The following is an 18,475-nucleotide window of genomic DNA, read 5'->3' as shown; positions in this document are numbered from 1 at the left end:
AGTTTTCAGGGGGTTAAAAATGTTTTATTTAGAACTCATGGCTTATACATTGATTAGAATAAATTTTAAGGCTTATATTGTTAATTGTATGTATAAAGGAATTTGAATCTATTAACATAAGATTGTATTTCAAAGTAGAGCATGCTATTAAAAGTCACGATAATGATTGTCTTTGGCAGATAGTACCTGGAAATTAGTGTGAAGGGGCTCCTGGGTGCTGGTTACAGGGCATGTTCAGTTTGTGAAGATCACTGCTCTGTACACCTAGACTATATGCATTTTTTTCTCTGTAAACTGTGCTTCGAGAGCTTTAAAGTCACATGCATATATACCATCAAACATGGAAAAAAGTAAAGGATGCTCATTTAAAAAAATTGCAACAGATAGACCAGAGTAAAGGAGTGGTAACAGAGGTGGAACATTTGGAAGGTGGAAAAGTGTAAAACAAACCATTAGCGACGCAAAGGAGATCATCATTGTGATGGACATTTTGCCACGTTTCATTTTAATTCATTTTGCTTGCGAACACGTGGTTGTGATTCTATCACCTTCCCAGTTTTCCGTGTTACTCCCCACCCCCTCATTAATATTTTAGCTTAAGCATATCTTCACGGTTGTTAAACACTCCGTGAGGATTTGTTATTTGGGAAGTTAAAATCACCTTCTTCCTGTAGGCGAGCACCACTGTGCGGGTGACCAACTCCAATGCCAACGCCGCCAGTCCCCTCATCGTGGCTGGCTACAACGTGTCTGGCTCTGTCCGCAGTGATGGGGAACCCATGAAAGGGGTGAAGTTTCTTCTCTTTTCATCTGTAGTTTCCAAAGAGGTACGTAAAAAAGAGCCAAGAATGGGTGAGATTATGAGAATGCAGGCTGAGAACACTGAAAATGTAGGCCAAGGTAGGGGTACAGTCTCTACATGTAAAAGCTTTGCGTTTCTTGGTTGACTTGCAAGAACCTGAATGTCTGTGGTGGGAGTGGGCTCCAGTGGAAAGTGCACAGGCTCTGAAATCTCAGACGCAGGTGCAGACAGATCACAGCTCTGCCTCTTGCTGGCTGTGTGAGCCCGCCACTTGCCCTTCCAGAGCTCTATTTCCTTGACCGCAGAATAATGCCCCACTGTAGGGAAGGACGATGACATCGTTTGTTCCAAGAAGACCATGCCAGTTTTTTTAACTCCCCAACTTGAGTGTAAAAGTTTTTGTTCATTTTACCTCCCCTACTATGCCGTGGGTTTCAGAAATATGTGTTTTGTGATGTAAAACTTAGAAGAATTTTCTGCTAGTGTGGCCATTTGATGGTAATGAGAACCTAGGAATGGAAAAGGAAGTCATTTTCTTTTCTCCCCTTGACATAGGATGTCCTGGGTTGCAACATCTCTCCAGTGCCTGGCTTCCAACCCCCAGATGAGAGTCTGGTGTATCTGTGCTATGCAGTCTCCAAAGAAGATGGCTCGTTTTCCTTCTATTCCTTGCCAAGCGGGGACTATACTGTGGTGAGTGGAGAATATTTGTGTTTTCTGGACATTGTAGACTCTTCAGACACAGCGAGAGTCAATGCCATTTGGGTGTTAAGGGGAAAAAATGATTGCCTTGCAGTTTCGCGACCGATTTCTTTAGCATTGTTATTTTGGACGAGACTCAGACTCATCAGTCGTGGCTGCAAAAAGTTTGGGCCTTCCTCTTTTAAGATCAGCAGCAGCTATGATTAATAGTTTCTCTTGGCTTGCCTCGAACCCCTTGTCGTTTGTGGCTTCCGGGGTCGATTATTAATATTGATCGTTGAATCATGTTGTGGGCTCTTAGTAATTAACAGACCCTTCCTTCTAGATTCCCTTTTATAGAGGGGAGAGGATTACCTTTGATGTTGCTCCTTCCAGACGAGACTTCACGGTGGAACATGACAGCCTGAAAATTGAGGTAAGACCTCCCTCCAGAAGGGACGGGTGTTCGGGTTTCCCATCTCTGGGCACAGGTGTTGCAAACATGTTTACGAAAATCAGTATTTTATCTGGAAGGGCTGGGCTGTGGGAAGAAACCAGAATCTTGTGCTCTGTTCCAGTTTAGCCTGGGATCCACTGTCACAGAATTTCTTCACATGAGGAATGTGGAGGCCCCAGTTATAGCTACTTTGTTCGTTGAAATGTATTTATTGAATCTCAGTCTCAGGTGGCGATTCAGGTACTATTCTAGGGGTGGATATACCCTGGGGACCCAAAAAGCTACAAATTTTTATTCTTCTGGAGTGCAATGGCAGAAAGAAACAATGCACTTATAAATAGGTATGTTAGGTAGTACATTAGGAGGTGGCAAGTGTTCCGTAGAAAAATAAAGAAAGGAGGTGACACACTTCCAGGATTGAGACAGGCTGCAGTCTTCCTGGGTACTTGTAGGCAGTCCTTGCTGTGAAGGTGATGTTTGAGTGAAAACCTGAAGGGGGAGGGGGAGAGGCGTTGTGCCACACAGATTTCTGTGGGAAGAGTGTTCAAGATGGAGAGAGTGACATGTGCAAAGATCCTGAGGCTGCAGTGTGCTTAGAGGGTGTGGGGTGCCCCAAGGAGGCCAGAGTGGCTGGCGTGGAGGGAGTGAGGAAGGGAGAGATGATGAAGCTGCTTATACAGGACCCGGTGGGTCACTCTGGGTGAAGTTCTGAGCAGAAGAGAGGTGTGATCCTCTGGCTACCATGTTAGGAAGAAATTGGCAGGGGGCAACATGGAAGCAAGTGACCAGTTGGGAGGCTGTGGCCATAAACCAGGGGAGAGCTGAGAGCTTGGGCCGCAGGGAGGGGGAGTGAGAGGTGGGGTGATGGATGGGGTGATACATGGCTTGACAAACTCCCTAGATCCTAGAATAGATGGCAAATGTGTTTTCCATTGCATTTTTATCTTTAATTACAGAAGTAGATAATGGCTATGATAGAAAATTTGCCAGATAGAGCAGATTCCCCAAAGAAAATAACAGTCTTTCATAAATGGACCTCCTAGTGTTACAGTTATTGAAAAATTAGATTTTAATAGCGTTCTTTTAATGTTGCACTTGAAAGTACTGTGTTGAAGTAGCTGCGGTTGGTAGAAGCTAGCTTTTAGGTCACATGCTCAGTGGGGTTCTGACGGCTTTTTAAGATTCCTTAAATCACTTGCCGGCTTTGTGCACACTGGAGGTGGATGGGGGAGGGGAGGTGTCCTTGCTTGCTTTGTGGGGGGGCTTGTGCATTTGATCTCGACTAAACACCAGTTTTTAAGTAGAGACATGAATGAAATTTCAGGGAGTAGCCTGGAAGCCGCATGAGGTCAGGTGCATTAGTGATGTCTCATTCTTCACATATTCCTAAGGTGATTTAGTGCCTGGCACAGAGCAGGTGTCTTGTAAAAGTAGTTGTTGAGTGAATGCAGGAATTGGTAAGTAGATAAACCACATCTTTTTAGAAGGATCAGGAAGGGCTACCTGAATTAAAAAAAAAAAAAACAAACCATTGAATTTTTAAGAAATCTCTCAAATGCTCTTGTATGTATGCGTGCATTCATTCATCTGTTCTTGGATTCAGAAGTGATTTATTCAGTGCCTACTGTGTACCAGCTAAGACAGAAAAGGTCACTATATTCATGGAGGTTACATTCTAGTAAGAGGTAGACAAAGGAAGATAAATCAAGGACATTTGAGATATTGATAAAAGTTGGACCAAGCTAATGAAATAGGCTAGTGTGATAGACAGTGAGTGGCTGGGGTAGAAAGCAGGGGCAAGGGCCCCTGAGATGGGATGGATAGTCAGGGAAGGCCTCTTGGAGGTGGTGATGGCTTGAGTTGAAACTGGAATGATGAGAAGGAGGAGCCTCCCCCCTGATCTTGTCCAGAGGTGGGAGAGAATGGTCCAGGCTGAGAGGGGCAGCTGGTGTAAAAGGTCCACGGGAGGGATGCCTATGGTGCATGCGTGTAGTCAGCTTGAGGACCCAGGGATCAAGGTGGCTGGAACATAGCGACTCCAGGGAGAGCAAAACCATGGTACTCACGAGCTGGAGCATAGACACATGTAAATCAAGCACAGGGTGTGGTAGTGAGTGTGGAAGGTGACCTCGGTGGAGTGAACCAAGATTTGAATTCAGGTTATGGTGGGAAAAGACAGGACACCTGGCAGGGGTAGTATGCATAGGATGGATTGATGTTGGAGTGTGGGGAGGGGGTCCCAGGTGATGCTGGGGTTTGAAGTCGGAAGACTGGAGGTGATGTGGCTCACCAGATTGCGGGCATCTGGAGTGGAGGAGGCAGGACGGGAGCAAGTGTTATGTGGTGGCGGGGGGGTGGGGGGTGGGGGGAGCAGGAGGCTTTCAAGTTTGACTCTGTGATCTTTAACTGGGGAAGTAAGCCTGTAGATCTTTGGTACTCAGTTATTTGACAAACATCAGTGTGACCAGAGTGTAAGAAGCAGACAGACCCCCGGGGAACATGCAGAGGTGTGGGAGCAGCAGGAGTCAGGGGAGCGGGTTGGGACCCGGCTGGGACTCGGGACTCCTGCACCCATGGCTGGGCTGAGCGCTGGCATGAGTGGACGAGGAGGGCCTTACCGCTCTGGCACATGCGAACCTTCTTCCTATTCTTCATCTTCCAGCCTGTGTTCCACGTCATGGGATTCTCTGTCACTGGGAGGGTCTTGAACGGACCCGAAGGCGAAGGCGTTCCAGAGGCCGTAGTCACTCTGAATAACCAAATCAAAGGTCGGCAGCTGTGTTGACCCCCCAGAACTGTTTGCCAGTGCTGGATTTTGATCCCAGAGAGAAATGGAAGGGAAACTATCTTAATGGTGCTATGAAAATATGCCAGCTTTTTGTCTCAAGAGGGGATGGACAGCTGTCTTTGGCTTATCTTCTATTTGCATCTTTTTGTTTTATAGTCAAAACCAAAGCTGATGGCTCATTCCGCCTGGAAAACATCACCACGGGGACGTACACGATCCACGCTCAGAAGGAACACCTCTACTTTGAAACCGTCACCATCAAAATTGCACCTAACACACCTCAGCTGGCTGACATCATTGCCACAGGGTGAGGTCATTGTGTTTGGGTCTGCAAAATTACCTTTGATCTGCCTGTGTGTTTCTGCCAGGGATCCACATGGGGTCTTAGGCACCTGTGAGAAATTCAGGTGGGGTGGGGGGGGGTGTGACCCCCCGAGGAAGATTAGTGCTAAGTCTTACAAACTGAAGGAGCTACTTATATGTGGATGCTTAGGGAAAACTGTCTTGCTTCAAAGTTAGAATGAGTCTAAGTTAGAAGAAGATCTCTCTATATCTGACTTCACATCTGCAAGACCTTCCATGGCTTCATTCTCGAGGACTTTGGGGGATCCCTGGGTGGCGCAGCGGTTCGGCGCCTGCCTTTGGCCCAGGGCGCGATCCTGGAGACCCGGGATCGAATCCCACGTCAGGCTCCCGGTGCATGGAGCCTGCTTCTCCCTCTACCTGTGTCTCTGCCTCTCTCTCTCTCTCTCTGTGACTATCATAAATAAATAAATAAATAAATAAAAATTAAAAAAAAAAAATAAAATCGAGGACTTTGGAAGATAGTATAGTTGTTTGAGAAAGTTTGCTGTGAGATGCTTCCAGTCTTTGTGACCGTTATTCCTGCTTTGCTGTACTTACTGCGAGTATGAGAGGCGACATCTGGTAGTTGAATCTGTAAGGTCTTATCCTACAGTGATACCATGTGGTGCAAAGAACCTGGGCCTTGGAGCCAGATCTCAGATCCTTCTCTCACCTACGTGTAACCCTTGGAATGGGGGAGCTGCATCTCTCTCTGAGATAGCACTGGATACTCACTGAACTGTAACTTTAATGGAGTTAGGGCAGGGTCTTCCTGGAGAGAGGTGGCAGGAGCAAAGGCACGCAGTCTAGAACAGCACAGTGTCTAGCCGGGAGCTTATGACTTGGTGTTGCTGGGCAGGCCAAAGAGAGTGACAAGGCTGGAGGGACAGATCTCAGAGGACCTCTGGACACCCCACTGGAAGAATGAGGTTTTCTCCAGCACGGGTCAGGGGGCCAGCGATCCATTTTGAGCATAGAGGTGACATGATTAGATTTTTGTTTTCAGGGACACCTGGGTAGCTCAGTAGTTGAGTGTCTGCCTTTGGCTCAGGGCATGATCCCAGCTGTGGTCTTGGGATCAAGTCCCACATTGGGCTCCACACAGGGAGCCTGCTTCTCCCTCTGCCTGTGTCTCTACCTCTTTCTGTGTCTCTCATGAATAAATAACATCTTTAAAAAAAAAAAAAAAGATTTTTGTTTTCAGGGAGGCACTCGGCAGTAGTGAAGGATGACAATGAAGGGGACAAGATTGGGGCTCAGGTAGCATGAAAGCAGACTTGATGGGGGCTTGCCTTAGGGGGAGATCAAGGATGGGTTGGAGGAGTATTTAGGAGTTCCCAGTTTGAGAAGCAGGATGGCTGTGGCACCCCCAGCTGTGGGCAGGGAGAGGAGCCTGTTAGGTGCTGAGGGTTGAGAAGGACCACCAGGTGGCGCTCTGCGCAGATGCCTGGACAGGTCGTAACCCAGGGAGACCCCGCCAGACGGCAGCCAGAACCCTAGATGTGTAAAAAGCAAGTAGAATTAGAAGAGCAGGCCCCAAATGGAATGCCGGCGTCCGAGGGGTGGCCTCAGGAGGATCCAGGCAGTGGGTCGTAGCTGTGAGGTCGAACCTGACGGTGAGGGAGGCCCAGGAGCTGAGCCTCGAAAGCACGCTCCATTGACTTGGTTACTGAGGAGACGGCAGTGACAACTTCTGTAGACAGGTGGGGGTCAGGGTCAGGGATTCTGTGACAAATGAGTGATTGGGAAGTACATCACCAGTGGGAACCCTGTACATCATTGCGTTAGAGCTTAGAAAATCATTTTGGATTCACAGCCTGCCTTCTTTTCCCTCATAAACATTTTTGAGCAACTACTCTGGGTGAGGTGCAGTGATAGAGGCTGGTGTGTAGCAGTGAACTCATTTGGCATTGACAGAACCAAGGATTTCATCTTACTGGGGAGACAGGTTTGAGCTGAGTAACTTGTGATTGTAAGTTCTGGTAGGTATGCAGGGAAGAGGGGCTTGACACTGAGAGGACTCGCACTGGGTCCCTGAGCCCAGGGAGTAGCAGTTAGCTAAGTGAAGCACTTCCCAGGCAGCGGGAACAGCATGTTCCAAGGCCTGGAGGGGAGGGAACGGAGCTTTCTGGAAGGTGGCCAGCGTGGCTGGAGGCAGCTGACGAGGTTGGAGAGCATGTAGCTGGATTGTGGAGGTGGGCTCTCCTCCCCTCTCCCCCCCTCCCCCCCAAATGCAGTGGAAAGCTGTTGAAGAGTTTTCAGCAAGGGAGCGATAGGGATCAGGGCATTTTCAAAACAAAAATTTTTGTTTTCTCCTCTGGCTGCTATGTGGAGACAGGATCGCAGGGAGGCCAGGGTGTGAGTGGAGGGACTCGATTGGAGGCAGTGATAGTTGTCTGGAGATGTGGTGGTGGCAGGATCCGGGTGCCGATCAGGAAGGGTGAGAGTAGTGCATTTGACAGATACTGTGGGGAGGGAGTCAGGAGGCCTTGTGCTCTTGAGGTCCCACATTTCTTATTTGCAACTATATAGATGGAAGAGATGTTATTCATGGAAATGGAGAAATATATTTATATTTATTTTTTCTTTCAAGTGGAATATTTGGGACAAAGAAAAATGATATCATTGAGCATATTTGGGAAAATTCATTTTCCTTTTGGGTCACCATAGCACACTTGCCTTTTAATTCATTCCTATTTCTTACTTTAAAAAAAAAATCCCAATTTATTTGAGAAGGAAATGCTTTGGCTTCTGTCCAAATGACTAATGAGACTATAGTTATCTTGCAATGCACCAAAATTCCCAGGTTTTATCCATAAATCTTGATGAAGAAATTTTGTGACACACATCAATTTTTAAGGGTTTCAGTATAATAAAACACCTGTCCTACCAGCTTTTTAGTTGTTTTTTTTTTTTTTTTTTAAACTAAAGCCAATATGCATTTGAGGTTTGGGGTAACTGGCCACTTCTCTTTGAGAAAATGAGCAAAAACAGGTTGGATGGTTAGAATATTTAAAACTTGGAGAAGCAGAGAAGTTCAACGTGGATGAATCAGGTGACATTTCCTGGGATGTGTACACAAATCAAGAGACTATGACATAGATCCTTAAGAATAACTCCTCAATATTCCCTTTCTGCCCTTTTATTCTGAAATGTCCTGAAGAGGGAAATGAGAACCAAAATGTGTACCTTCAAATCTAGATCAGAGACCTGCACACTTTCTGTGTAGAGGGCCAGGGAATAAATATTGTAGGCTTCCTGGGCCATGTGGCCTCTGACAAACCCACCAGAGCCAGCTCATAAATGGATGGATGTGGCTGTGTTCCAGTTAATCTTTATTTGGAACAATGAAATGTGAATTCCATATGATGTTTATGTGTCAGGATATTACTATTTTGATTTTCTGCCCCTCTTAACCCTTCAGAAGTATGGTTGAGCCCAGTTGGTTGAGCCACTCCTGATTTTGGCTCAGGGCATGATCTCAGGGTGAGATCGAGCACCTCTCTTGGGCTCTGCACCGGGCGTGGAGTCTAAGATTCCTCTCTCCCTCTCCTTTTGTTCCTCCTCTCCTTTCAAAAAAAAAAAAAAAAGAATGAAAGTAAAAGTGGGAACGACATTCCTAGCCCACAGTTCATGCAAGAGCAGGCTGCTGGCTGGACTTGGCACGTGGGCCCTTGTTCCTCGCCCGCTGCTCTTGATCGTGAGCTCATGTGGCAGGCTGGTCACTTTGCTCTAAAGAGGTGATTGGCTCGTGGTCATTATCGTATTTCACACACACAGTCTGCCACCACTTAGTTGTTTTCCACCACTTTTTATTTGCATCGGGGAGGGGGTGGGGTAGGGTGGGGGGTGTTCCAGCCTCGAATGTACCCCCATAATTATCCAGCATTCCCAGCCACCTTTTCTGACTCTCTTTCTGTCACAAGTATCAACTGATTTTTATCCAGAATGACTCTTGATTCAAAAATACAACCTTTAGTCAGTGGAAGAGACAATCATGGCCTCCGGCTGTGGTGCATTATTACACTTTAACAGGTTGACTGCTAAAAAAGTGAAGAACGGCACTTAAGGATGATGGTTTTTGTTGGTCTTTCTCAGCCTGGGGATGTGCCTTTCATGCCTTTCTCTGGGTGCACTTTCCGGCACTGCACACACTGCTCATTTAGAACCCCCAATCCGAGCCATGACCTGAATGGAGCCTTTCAATTTAAGTCGATTTTGTGGCTCCTAGCTCTTAAGGAATTCAGTTTCAGCCTTGTAATTATTTTAAACTTAATTACATTTTCTGTTCCCATCTCCTCGATCGCTTTTATGCACGAATTATATATAATCACAGGCGAGGAAGGCATCTTCAGGGACCCTGCCCTGTTTCACATGGCTGGTGCCATGGGTTTGGAGGGCTGCTTACAGCCCTTGCATTTAAGCTCTGGCCCACATTCTCTGTCCAAGGCTGCTATACCATCAATGATCCAATTTACCTGAAACATTTTTATCATCTACAGATTTTCTGAAAATTGCTTCTGCAGTGGGGGGTGGCACATGTACCCCAGAATGCACAATCAGCCCCACCGTGGGCCTCTGCTGTGCCTTTTCCCTCACACAGGGAGGGGTTCAGCCTTCCTTCCAAAGGTTGCTTTTTTGGAACTGGAGTCATTTGGGCTGCTTTTCTATCTTTCTGTTAGAGTTAAACTTGTCACCAGGAGTGGGGCAGGAAGAGGGATGTGCAGTTTGGGTGGGAGGCTTCCTTTCTCCTGTTTTAATTGAGTTCTCATGCTGGAATGAATGGGCCCCTTGTTGCAGGTTCAGTGTCTGTGGCCAGATATCAATCATTCGCTTCCCTGACACTGTCAAGCAGATGAGTAAATACAAAGTTGTCCTGTCGTCTCAAGACAAGGACAAGTCTTTGGTCACCGTGGAGACAGATGCCCATGGATCATTTTGTTTTAAAGCGAAGCCAGGGACCTACAAAGTCCAGGTATGATGAGTTTTATTCTATATAAGATATTTGAAAAAAACAGTGATTTTTTTTTTAAAGGGTTATTATTAGCCAAATTGGGTAACAGAAGGGGCATTTCTAGTCCCCATTTCTTATTATGAGGTACTTATATTCCTGCATGTCACGACAGAGCAGACAGGCACCCAGTCTGGAAATGATACACAGGCTTCTCTTTCTTCCAGTCTCGATGTTTATTAGGAGTTAATTCCAGGCTGCCAATCACACCTCCACCGTCTCATGCTTTTGGCTACTCTAGAACATCCATAAGTCCCCAAATTAACCCTTTATTAGTGGCAGGTGCATGGCTGCTGGCACCCAAGGCCAAAATACAGCTGGTGTTTCTCCACCTCGCCCAGAATTGAAGATGGCTGGTCAGGTACCATCTGATTGTCCCGTTGCAGCAGGCAGAGAAACTGGGGATACCCTGGCGTGGGGTCTCACTGTGAGGGTGAAGGCCCAAGCACAGTTAGGGGCAGCAGGCAAGAGACGAGACAGAGCCAGGGGTCAGCCCACTAAGCCTCTCGGTGCCATGGCTGTGCCCACCTGCCAGACTGTGTCTCATTGGAGCTCAGGCTCCCATGTGTCCAGCCAGCTGCTGCTCTTCCTCCCTGAGGAAGGGCAGAGGGGGGGTAGGCTGGAAAGGGCCCCCCTGTGCCTGTGCTCTTCTCCAGAGCAAGTGGGATCCCCCTGAAGGAGATGGGGTGGGAGGAGATTGGTTTCCCTGTTCCCACCAAACAGTGTGGTGTGCGAGTTGATAGCTCCTCTACCAGGTAGCCAGCTCTTGTGAAGTTGGCCACATCGATAAGCCTTTGGAAGCCCTTTCGAACCATAAAGGTCTTTTTCAAGGAAGAGCAACTTTGGAGCATAATCTTTAGGGGACCACCTCTTCCCCAGCCCCTTTTCTTAGCCTAAGAAAGGACACAGAAGAAAAGGAAAAAGAAGGAGCACTGGGTGGCTCAGTGGTTGAGTATCTGCCTTTGGCTCAGGTCATGATCCTGGGGTTCTGGGATCGAGTCCTGCATTAGTCTCCCTGTAGGGAGCCTACTTCTCCCTCTGCCTATGTGTCTCAGGGATAAATGGATAAAATGTTTTTTTTAAAAAGCAAAAAAGAAAGTGGCTTCTTTCTGCCATGGCGACATGCAGTAGCATTGACAGACTCCTAGCTTACGTCATGAGTGACCTCAAGCCACTGGGGAGAAATTCTGGGGTTTAATGTGGTTTCCCCCCAGTGTATAGGTGACCTATGACAGCCATGTGCCCCTGGGGAGTGATGCCAGCTATACTTTCATGCACTTCGTGACAGGGCTGAAGGCTAGTTCTGTATCTGAGTAGAAACACGGTTTCTCACCATGGCTTATTTGGGGATTTGTTGTGATTATAAAACCAGGCCCAGAAGTGAACTTCTCTCCTTCAAATATTTAGCCTTGGGCCCAAGGGAATGTTCTGGTGCCCTGGAGGCTGGGGAAGCCGCGCCTTGACGCAGACACTGACGTCCTGTGTGTCCTTGCAGGTGATGGTTCCCGAGGCAGAGACCAGAGCGGGGCTGACCTTGAAGCCTCAGACTTTCCCTCTCACTGTGACTGACAGGCCCGTGATGGACGTGGCCTTTGTGCAGTTCTTGGCATCAGTTTCTGGGAAAGTCTCTTGTTTGGGTAAGATGTCACTTGAAAGCGAAAACAGGTGGGATTTTGGTGAGATTTTCCCTGTTGGGTAGCGTTAAAGGTGAATGCCAAAACCATGCCTGGAGGTGGTTTTAGAATCCATATCACATACAGTTCTGAGTAAGTGCCACACGGCATCACTAGAAACATTTCTCTTGGAGTATTTCTGCTTTGGCTCCTAAAAAAACCACATGGGTTGCTTTTTTCCCAGCTCTGTCACTTACCAGCTATGAGACAGTAAGCATTTACCCACCCAGCCTCAGTTTTTCTTCTGTAGAATGGGAATACTATGGCTCTCAGAGGGTTTTAGTGAGGCTTTAATACCATCATGTTGGGCACTGTGGCCCAGATGTTAACACCCTAGAGTCTGAAACCAGACTGCAGAGGCTTGCACCCTTGCTGTGTGACCTGGAGCAAATTACTTAACCTCTCTGTGCTTTGACTATCTCATCTTTCATATGCAAGTAATGACAGTACTTGCCTCACAGGGTGGTTGTATCAAAGAAATTAGCATATTTGGGCCTGTGTGAGGACCTGGAGCACAGCAAGAGCCATGTAAATCTTTGCTATTATGAGTAATATTATTACAATGACAGGGCCCAGTTCTGTGCCTGGAATGAAGTGGGCATTCAGCCAAGCTCGGTCATCTTTCTTTTCTCTCTTTTTCTCTGGCTTATGCTGGTGTTCCATCAATACTCTTTCCCCCGTTTCACCTTACATCTGACTTAGTAGGTGCTCTGTAATATGGTTTTCCTTCTCCGGCTGGCACGAAGTGTTGGATAAATAACAGGGTCACTTTCACTATCAGTGGCTCCATTGTTTGGTACTGATGACCTGCCCCAGGGGAGGGCTCTCAGAACCCAGCAGATGCATGATGGCTGTAGAGGAAGTCTGCTGGCACCGCCCTTCAGGATGTACGCCGTGGCCAGCAGCGCCCACAGGTGGGGGGTTCACACCAGTGCTGTGGCTCATGAGGGCAGCCGAACAAGGCCCTCCTGCCTCTTCTCTGCAGATACCTGCGGCGACCTGCTGGTAACGCTGCAGTCCCTGAGCCGCCAGGGCGAGAAGCGGAGCCTCCAGCTCTCCGGCAAGGTCAACTCAATGACTTTCACCTTTGACAATGTGCTCCCCGGAAAATACAAAAGTAAGAACCAAAGGCAGCATCCTGTGGCCCTCATGTACTTCCTGTCTTTTCTAAACTTTATAAAACCCAGCTCTCAAATTGCATCCCAGCTGCGTACTTGTCTTCCTCGCCCCTTGACCTTGAACGTGCATTATTTAGCAATGGGTGATAATGCAAGAATCAGTGGTCCATGCGCTCACTGCCACCTTGTCAGGACAATGCGCACGTGTCTTCTGTTTGCAGAGGGTGCCTTCATTTGTGCCATTTTATTTCTAAATGCCTGACTAGAGAGCACGAAATAATCACACTGATGTGTTCTACCACTGAGCAGCTGTGTGACCATGACACGTTACTTGATTTCTTTGAGACTCAGTTTCCTCTTCTGAAGTAGGAGTGATACAGTCTTTCTGTAGAGTGCAAAACAAATGAAATAGTTTGTACAGCACCTGGTAAGTAGTAGGTGCAGGTGCTGGCCAGCCTTAGTACTCTTTCCCCTGCTGTTCTTGAGAAGCCACCCATTGGCTCTATTTCTGCTTTTTCCAAGCTCATTTTGGAGCTGCTGGCAGTGAATAGCTTAGAAGATAGGCTGTTTTATCTGGGGAATTATATTTTCTGTTCTATCAGATGTTGGCAAACTATGGTGGGGGGGACCAACTGCCTGTTTTTATAAAGTTTTATTTGAACACAGCCACACCCATTTGCTTCTGTATTATCTACAGTTGCGTACATGCTACAAAGGCTGAGTTGAATATCTGCATGATGGGCAGAGTTGAAAATATTTACTGTCTGGCCCTTTACAGGAAAAGTATGCTGATCCCTAAATATCTTCTTGTGAGCGTGCTCTTTAGACACCATTGAATTTCTTTCTTGCTGATGTTAATGATCACTGGTTTCATTTTTCTCTTTAGTACTTAAACTAGTTTTAAATATTACTGGTTTGTGTGTGGGTGTGTGTGTATGACATACATGTTAAAAAATTAAGTCATTATAATTTTTACTCAGGGAGGTGATATGCATTATGCCCATGTGTGTCTGTGTTGTGGCTTTTCCAGTAAGCATCATGCATGAAGATTGGTGCTGGAAGAACAAGAGTCTAGAGGTGGAAGTTCTAGAAGAGGACGTGTCAACAATTGAGTTTAGGCAGACGGGCTACATGCTGAGATGTTCCCTTTCTCACGCAATCACTCTGGTATGTGTGGCTCCTGAGAGTTCTCTTGTTTATAAGGTCTTTTGAGAAGTGGGAAGGTACTAGCATGCCAAGAATATTATAATCATAGTTAAGTCAGATTTCCTTTTCTGCCCTCCGCTCACCCCCCTATTCAGGAAAGCATAGTCAGGAAGCTTTTAAAATCCCTCCATAGAAAGATGCCTTTGTTTGGGAGATTTTCATGTCCCGGCCCTGCATTAAATTCTAACTTTGATGAGTGATTTGGGAAAGCCATTGATGTAGCATAGAACACATTGTTTTTATAGCCCTGGGATCTTAATACCCACTTCTCAGGGTTGTAGTGAAGTTTAAGTAAATCTCTTATGTATTTGGTTTCCTTGGCGTACGCTGCTATTATTATTAATAGGTCCCGCTGAGTCACTTTCTCTAGTATATTCTGGGGCAAAGGATGGAGCGGGTACATCTTACTGTCTTGTTGATGTAGTCTCCCTGATAGGCAGTGTGCCATGTGGGTTTCAGGAAAGAGAACACGTGTGTAGGCCTGTCTAGGACCCTTCATGAGTTTTATAGAACTTTTTGGCTTTATGCAACAGTAGATGTCATTGTTGGGTTCTGGTGGAGAAACTGAGGCAAACAGCAGTTGAGCCACCGCTTATGTGGGGTGTGGTTGCTGGTGTCTCAGCTGCCAGTGAGCTGTTCTAACTACCACACCACAAATACTCAACAAGCAGTGTTGCTCCAGGAGATGGGTTTGTTGAAACCCAGTTGAGAGTAAGTGGTAGACATTTAGGAGATTGTTCCTTTCCTCAAACTGTTTAGCAGGTTTCTGGTTCCCTTAGGATAAGATCCACATTCCATAACATTGGCCAGCAAGGCCCTTCCCTAACCCCCAGCCTCCTCCCTCTCTCTCCACCTCACTGCCTGGGCCCTGGCATTCCAGCCTTCTCTCCACTTCCACCCCACACTCGTTCCCTCCTCTGGGCCTTTGCACATGTGCTTTCCTCTGCGTGGAATGCTGCATCTTCTCTGGGCATTACACATGGTTGGTTTTCTCTCGTCATTCAGGCTGCAACCCCAGTATTGCTTACTCAGGAGAGGTCCTGCTCTGAGCCTGGCCAGCTGAGAAGCTCCTGCCATGCTCATGCTTTATCCCATTTCCCTGGCTATTTTGCCCACCGCTCTATTACTTATTAGCTGAAATATAATTTCTTTGTGGACCACATTTATTTTCTGTCTTCCCGTATTAGAACATAAGCCCCTTGAGAGCAGGAGCCACATCGGCCACCAAGGCCCAGCCCTGGGTCTATCACATAGCAGGTGCTCAATAAATATTAGTTGATTAAATGAAAAAGAGCATGTTTTCGTGGGAAGTTTTTGAAGGTTTTTAATTTTCCTGTGGCACCCAACTGCTCAAATGATAAATGGGTAAAACAGATGACTGGTTCAGAAACAGAAATATTATTAATCATCTTGGTGTCTCCATCTCCCCTAGTAAGTCATTGTATTGGCTTTGGTCCCTTAGGAATTTTATCAGGATGGAAATGGACCTGAGAATGTGGGGATTTATAACCTCTCCAAAGGAGTCAACCGTTTCTGCCTCTCCAAGCCCGGTGAGTCTGGAGGGATTGATGGGCTCTGAATTAGAGAAATGGAAAGGCACCAAGGATTGTGGTAAAGGCCTTTGTTTCCCCTCTTGGTTCTCCTTGCGTCAGGCTATCAATTTTGGTGATGGTTAGCGTACTCTCATTTTTCTCTTTCTGCTGGAGAGAGTGGTGTTTTTACCCAGAGAATTAGAGCTGGGAGCTGGAGAGTGTTCCTGGTCTCCTGGGTATGAGTTTGGTAGAGACAGTTGAGCCCTTTCCCCTTGAAAAATACTACAGCCAGTGAGCCATGGTCATCTTTTTGAAGATGAAAATTGGACCATCTCCCACCTTGCTTAAAATCCTCTAGTGGCTTATCTCCCTTTTTTTTTTTCCTCTCCCTTTTGAACAACTTTATTGAGGTGCAGTTTGCAGACCATAAAAGTCACCCATTGACAGCATACAAGGATTTTTAGTAAACATACCAAATTATATGACCATAGCCATAATCTGGTTTAGGGCATTTTCATTACCTTGGTGATACTCTTCTTGCATATTGACAGTTAATCTCTGCTCTCAGCCCTAAGCAGCCACTAATCTATTTTTTTGTGTATAGCGATTGGCCTTTTTTGGACATATCGTATAAGTGAAATCTTACCATAGTGATATTTTGTCTTCCTCCTTTCACTTAGCATGTTTTGAAGTTCATGATAATGTTTTGAAGTTCGTTTTGGAGCAGATATTAGTAGTCTGTCCCTTATCATTACCAAATTCCATTGTGTGGGCATATCACATTTTGTGTGTCCACTCACCAGTTAATGGACATCCCCGGTTCTTGGCTCTCACGAATAATGTTGCTATGAACATTTGTGTACAAAAGTCTTTGCGTGAATATCTGTTTTTATTTCTTTTGGGTTGGATACCCAGGAATGAAATTGCTGGGTCATATGGTAAATTTGTTTCATTTTTTTTAAGAAACTGCCACATGGTTATGTGTGCCAGTGATGTTCCCACCAGCAGTGGCACAAGGGCTCCTGTTTTCCCATATCTTCATAACATCTGTTACTCCACGGTGGTCTGAGTGTGGGAGGGTGGTGTGGTGGACGAGCACTGGGGACTTGTCTAACAGACACTCTGAAAGTTATTTCTGATTTCTCATCTCTAGGTGTGCGTACACACGGCCTTCTCTTACACGACAGAGCTGTAAATTCACCACAGCCTTGATCCTCTCCTTTTATGATTCAGGAATTAACTATGAATTGAGGGAGAGCCTTCTGACAGCTCTGACAGCTTTGTGATTTTAGCCATCCTGATGGGTGTAAAGTTGCGTCTCATCGTGGTTTCATTTTGTATTTTCCTAATGAATAATTCAGTGACTTTTCTTGGTTCTCAAGATAAAATACACAATCTTCCCCTCAGTAGCAGTCCCTAGCACAATACCTGGCCTGTAGTAGGTGCTGGTGCTCTGTCAACATTTGTAGGCTGAAAGAGGAAACAAAGTGAATGGAGAGACTGAAGTCTTTTTTTCTGCTGGTAATTGCACAGGGGCTTATTCGGCGGGATGGAAACAGCAGAGGTAGTTTGATCTAATCGCAGATTTTTGTAGGAAGTATGGCCAAAAGGTTGGCTCATGATCGTTTGGGAGAATAAATTGTTAAACTTCTCTCCTTCCTGAAATTGACTGTATTCCTTTGGCAAATGGCTTACTCTCCTAATCAGAGTCGTTACTCTATGTGGGCTCACAGCATCAAAGTGTTCTCTGTGAGCATTCCACAATTTTCTAGGTCTTCCTCTGCCCCATGCCCTGTTTTCAGACTATTTCTAGGAAGGAGAGCAGGCTGTGGCTGTCTTTTGGGACTTTAACAGAATCTATTAAGTGGAAAATTCTCAGTCTCGTCTGCGGTAGAAATATACTTCCCATTCCTTCACATGTCCCTATTAGCTGGGTCTGCGCAGACTAAACTAGCATGAGTTGTTCAATTATGGAAAGTGAAATCCTGAGTTTGTGAGGGGCCATTACCGGGTCATTGGTAAGAAGCAGAAGAAGCAGCAGAAGAGGCATCGCTGATGCCATTATTGCACATCTGTGTGTTGTGTGTTCAGGTGGGAGGCTCTGCCTGTGGCTTCCCAGTGCTGGCTGGGTGTGCTCAGTAGACGCCCTCCTCTGAAAATGGCTTTTGATTTCCTGGCTGCAGGTGTGTACAAGGTGACCCCTCGCTCCTGCCACCGGTTTGAGCAAGCGTTCTACACCTATGACACGTAAGCTGGGTATTCACTGCCCTATAGTGTTTGTGACCCTCCTGTGGAGTTAAGTGGACACACATCTCTTCTTCTGAACAACATAAGGAACTTTTTTTCTATATTTTTTTTCTGGAAGAGGTAAAGTTTAGGGCTATGTAATTGAAAAGGTTAGCAACACCGAAAAAAAAAAAAAAAAAGAAGAGGTAAAGTTAGGTTATTAAAAGGAATTTCCATGTAAGGATTTTAAGACACTTGGATAAATTGTCATGATTATTATTATTTTTCATAGTGAGAAGCGTGAGCGAAAGGTGGGAGGGACAGAGGGAGAGAGAGAATCCCAGATAGGCTCCATGCCCAGCGTGGAGCCCAACATGGGACTTGATCCTACCACCCTAAGATCATGACCTGAGCTAAAACCAAGTCAGGTGCTTAACCAACTGAGCCTCCCAAGTGCCCCAACCCTTGAATAAATTATTGAGGAAATGGAGCTGGGATCTGTTTCCCCAGAATTCTATAAACCCAGGGTGGAAGGCCGTAGTTCTCAAGTGGCGTGACTATCCTCTTGGTTAAATCTTCCAGCCCTCACTGATGGGTGTTTCTCTAACCTCGGCCTCCCATTTTTACATTTTTCTT

At 46.2% G+C, this 18,475-nt stretch overlaps 1 protein-coding gene across 1 annotated transcript in view; it reads left to right on the top strand.

Moving 5' to 3' along the window:
- The window catches only part of LOC112923233 (BOS complex subunit NOMO1), a 56,718-nt gene that overhangs the window by 12,657 nt on the left and 25,586 nt on the right, over positions 1–18,475 (top strand). The window contains exons 7-17 of the mRNA XM_026002971.2: positions 675–827; positions 1,358–1,495; positions 1,830–1,919; positions 4,603–4,708; positions 4,885–5,035; positions 9,874–10,048; positions 11,580–11,721; positions 12,743–12,874; positions 13,906–14,042; positions 15,544–15,631; positions 17,797–17,860. Coding sequence (XP_025858756.2) covers positions 675–827; positions 1,358–1,495; positions 1,830–1,919; positions 4,603–4,708; positions 4,885–5,035; positions 9,874–10,048; positions 11,580–11,721; positions 12,743–12,874; positions 13,906–14,042; positions 15,544–15,631; positions 17,797–17,860 — 1,376 coding nt within the window. The remainder of the gene's footprint in view (positions 1–674; positions 828–1,357; positions 1,496–1,829; positions 1,920–4,602; positions 4,709–4,884; positions 5,036–9,873; positions 10,049–11,579; positions 11,722–12,742; positions 12,875–13,905; positions 14,043–15,543; positions 15,632–17,796; positions 17,861–18,475) is intronic.

Source organism: Vulpes vulpes, chromosome 3 (genome assembly GCF_048418805.1).
Source record: "Vulpes vulpes isolate BD-2025 chromosome 3, VulVul3, whole genome shotgun sequence".
NCBI lineage: Eukaryota > Metazoa > Chordata > Mammalia > Carnivora > Canidae > Vulpes > Vulpes vulpes.
The sequence above is the reverse complement of the archived record's forward strand: the minus strand, read 5'-3'. Positions and strand labels throughout refer to the sequence as shown.